At 44.7% G+C, this 2,677-nt stretch overlaps 1 protein-coding gene across 1 annotated transcript; it reads left to right on the top strand.

Moving 5' to 3' along the window:
• Positions 1-823: 823 nt before the first annotated feature.
• On the top strand, positions 824-1,786 carry LOC133377963 (olfactory receptor 9G4-like). Its single transcript, XM_061612750.1, has one exon. The coding sequence runs from the start codon at positions 824-826 to the stop codon at positions 1,784-1,786; it is 963 nt and encodes a 320-aa protein (XP_061468734.1).
• The last annotated feature ends 891 nt before the right edge of the window (positions 1,787-2,677 follow it).

Genomic DNA, 2,677 nt, shown 5'->3' with positions numbered 1-2,677 from the left:
TACAACTCCAATCAGCCCCAGCCAGCATGGCCACTGGATTGGGCTGATGGGAGTTGTAGTTCAAAAAAGTAACTTTTCCAAGCTCTGCTCTGAGCATATTGTGAGTGGTAGCACCATCTGCAATTAGCCCAAATAACAGAAAGATATGTGGTGTGCTGATCTTGTTTTATCAGGGAGGAAGCAACACTATTAAAACAGTTTGTATAGTTCAGATAGTCAACTTGGAGGCACGTAACAACAACAACAATGCTGTTATATTTGGCATTTGTTTTTTCTCTATCATTGTATTATTTCGCTTGAAATTGTTTTTGCCATTGTTTGACTTGCTGTAAGCTATTTCATATGCAGTGTGTTTTTGTTTTCCTTTTTGTACGTTGCTTTGAGTCCTATTTTTGGAAAAAAGTGACTAACAAATGCTATAAATAAATAAATAAATAAATAAATAAATAAATAAATAAATAAATAAATAAGGCAGTTCCAAGCATATAGGGCATTAAGGGAGAATGGGTGGAATCTTTTTGGAGAAGTAGGGATCCTTCACACAGCACTGGCCAAACACATTGGGTGCACATAATATGACAATGGTATAGCGTGATGCACATCTTTACATGACACCTTCATGTAAAAGAAGTGCACCTTGAATATTTGCAAGACATTTCAAAAAGAAAAACACGAGCAGTTTTGTCAATAAGCAAAATAATGCTAGATAGGCATTTTCAACATGTCCCTCCAAATGACAGATGTACTGTATATATACCATTGAGGTGAAAGCGAACATTTCTATTCCTCTTCCCTGTACCGACAGGTGATACCTCTGGTGATAATGGAAACAGACGGAAACCGCACACTACTTACCAGCTTTGTCCTGGTGGGTTTCACAACAGATCCACTCTTGCGGATCATCCTCTTTGTGCTTTTCCTGGTATCGTACACCCTAACCCTGACTGGAAACCTGGGTCTCATGACACTGATCTACCTAGATTCCCGCTTGCACACACCCATGTATTTCTTTGTGGGCAGCCTTTCCTTCCTGGATGTCTGGTACTCCTCAGTCTACACTCCCCGGATCCTGTCTGACTGTGTGTCCAAGAGCAAGGCCATCTCCCTTGCAGGCTGTGCAGCTCAGTTGTTCTTCTCCGCTGCCGTTGGCCACAGCGAATGCTTCCTGCTAGCTGCCATGGCCTATGACCGCTATGTTGCCATCTGCAACCCACTCCTTTACACCACTGCCATGTCCAGGAAACTCTGCATCCAACTGGTCATTGGGTCTTACATGGCTGGCTTTGCTAATGCCATTCTGCATACAGGCAACACTTTCCGCCTACACTTCTGTGGAAACAACATTATCAACCACTACTTTTGCGATGTGCCCCCACTTGTGAAGATGGCCTGTAGTGTTACTCGGATCTATGAACTCATCCTGTCCACAGTTGTTGGTTGCAACATGCTGGCAACCATTATTCTCATCCTGGGCTCCTACGCGGGAATTGTGGCAGCCATCATACGCATCCGCTCAGCTGCAGGGCGACGCAAGGCCTTCTCCACTTGCTCTGCCCACCTCATCTCAGTCTCCCTCTTCTATGGGTCTATCCTCTTCATGTATTCCCGACCCAGCTCCCAGCACACTCCAAACTGGGACAAGGCAAATGCACTTTTCTACACAGTGGTCAACCCTTTGGTCAACCCCTTGATTTACAGCTTGCGCAACAAAGATGTGAAGGCAGCCTTCAAGAATGTCCTGGGGAGATGCATAATGTCAAGAACTTGTCAAAAAGCTTCAGTGTGACGTGACTCTTTGTGATGTTCCTGTATGTGAATGTAATGTAAATATGGTAAGTGCAGGTTTATTATAGGAAATATGGTAAGTGGAGTGAGTGAGAAGGTGGAGTACACGGGCTGTAGAATGCTGGATGATGATTGGCTGTGTGTTTGAGGGGCTGAAGGTATAAATGAGAGGATGACAGTTGAGTCGTGGTAGGTGTTGGACGGGGGTGTTGGACGGGGGGTGTTGGACGGGGGGTGTTGGACAGGGTGGTTGTGGACAGGGAGGTTGATGTGGAGAGTAAGAGCTGGCTGTTGAGAGATTGGATTGGGAGTTCTGAGGCAAATAGTAGGAATTAGGAACACAAGAGAAACATATATGAAACCATATGCTTGTCAATGAAATCTATAAGTAATCTTGTTATTCTTAGTGTTATCAATAAATATTTTCTTGGTTTACTTAAAGTAACCAAGGCTGAAGAAGAAATAGTATCGAATGGTGGCAGCGGTGAAGGAAGAGATATTGTATCAACATCCAATACCACAGAGCAACCCAGAGCTGTGAGCTTCATAGGCAAGAGGCTTCAGGGGGGTTGGGAATTACCTATACACACAGACACAAGGTATCAAAATAACCAGGAAGAGACTCTGGATTGGGAGCTGGGTCCTGGGATTGCATGGCGTGCCAGGTGGCTGGCCCACATGCATGGCATAGTGGCAGCAATTGGCGGGATTCGAGGCCATATTTTACTCCTGGTCAACACACTGTTGAAATAAGTGCATTTTGGCAAAATTGGTAATTGTTTAAGAGAGACTTCTATCACAAAGGGTGGTTATTTTGGGGTAGTTAACATGCCTAAGACTAGGTCCGAGTCAGCAGCAGAAGGACACGGGGCTGCTTGGAGCAGTGAGGAGG

The sequence above is a fragment of the Rhineura floridana genome, chromosome 2 (genome assembly GCF_030035675.1).
Source record: "Rhineura floridana isolate rRhiFlo1 chromosome 2, rRhiFlo1.hap2, whole genome shotgun sequence".
NCBI lineage: Eukaryota > Metazoa > Chordata > Lepidosauria > Squamata > Rhineuridae > Rhineura > Rhineura floridana.
Note: the sequence above shows the minus strand (reverse complement) of the source record. Positions and strands in the feature narration are given on the sequence as shown.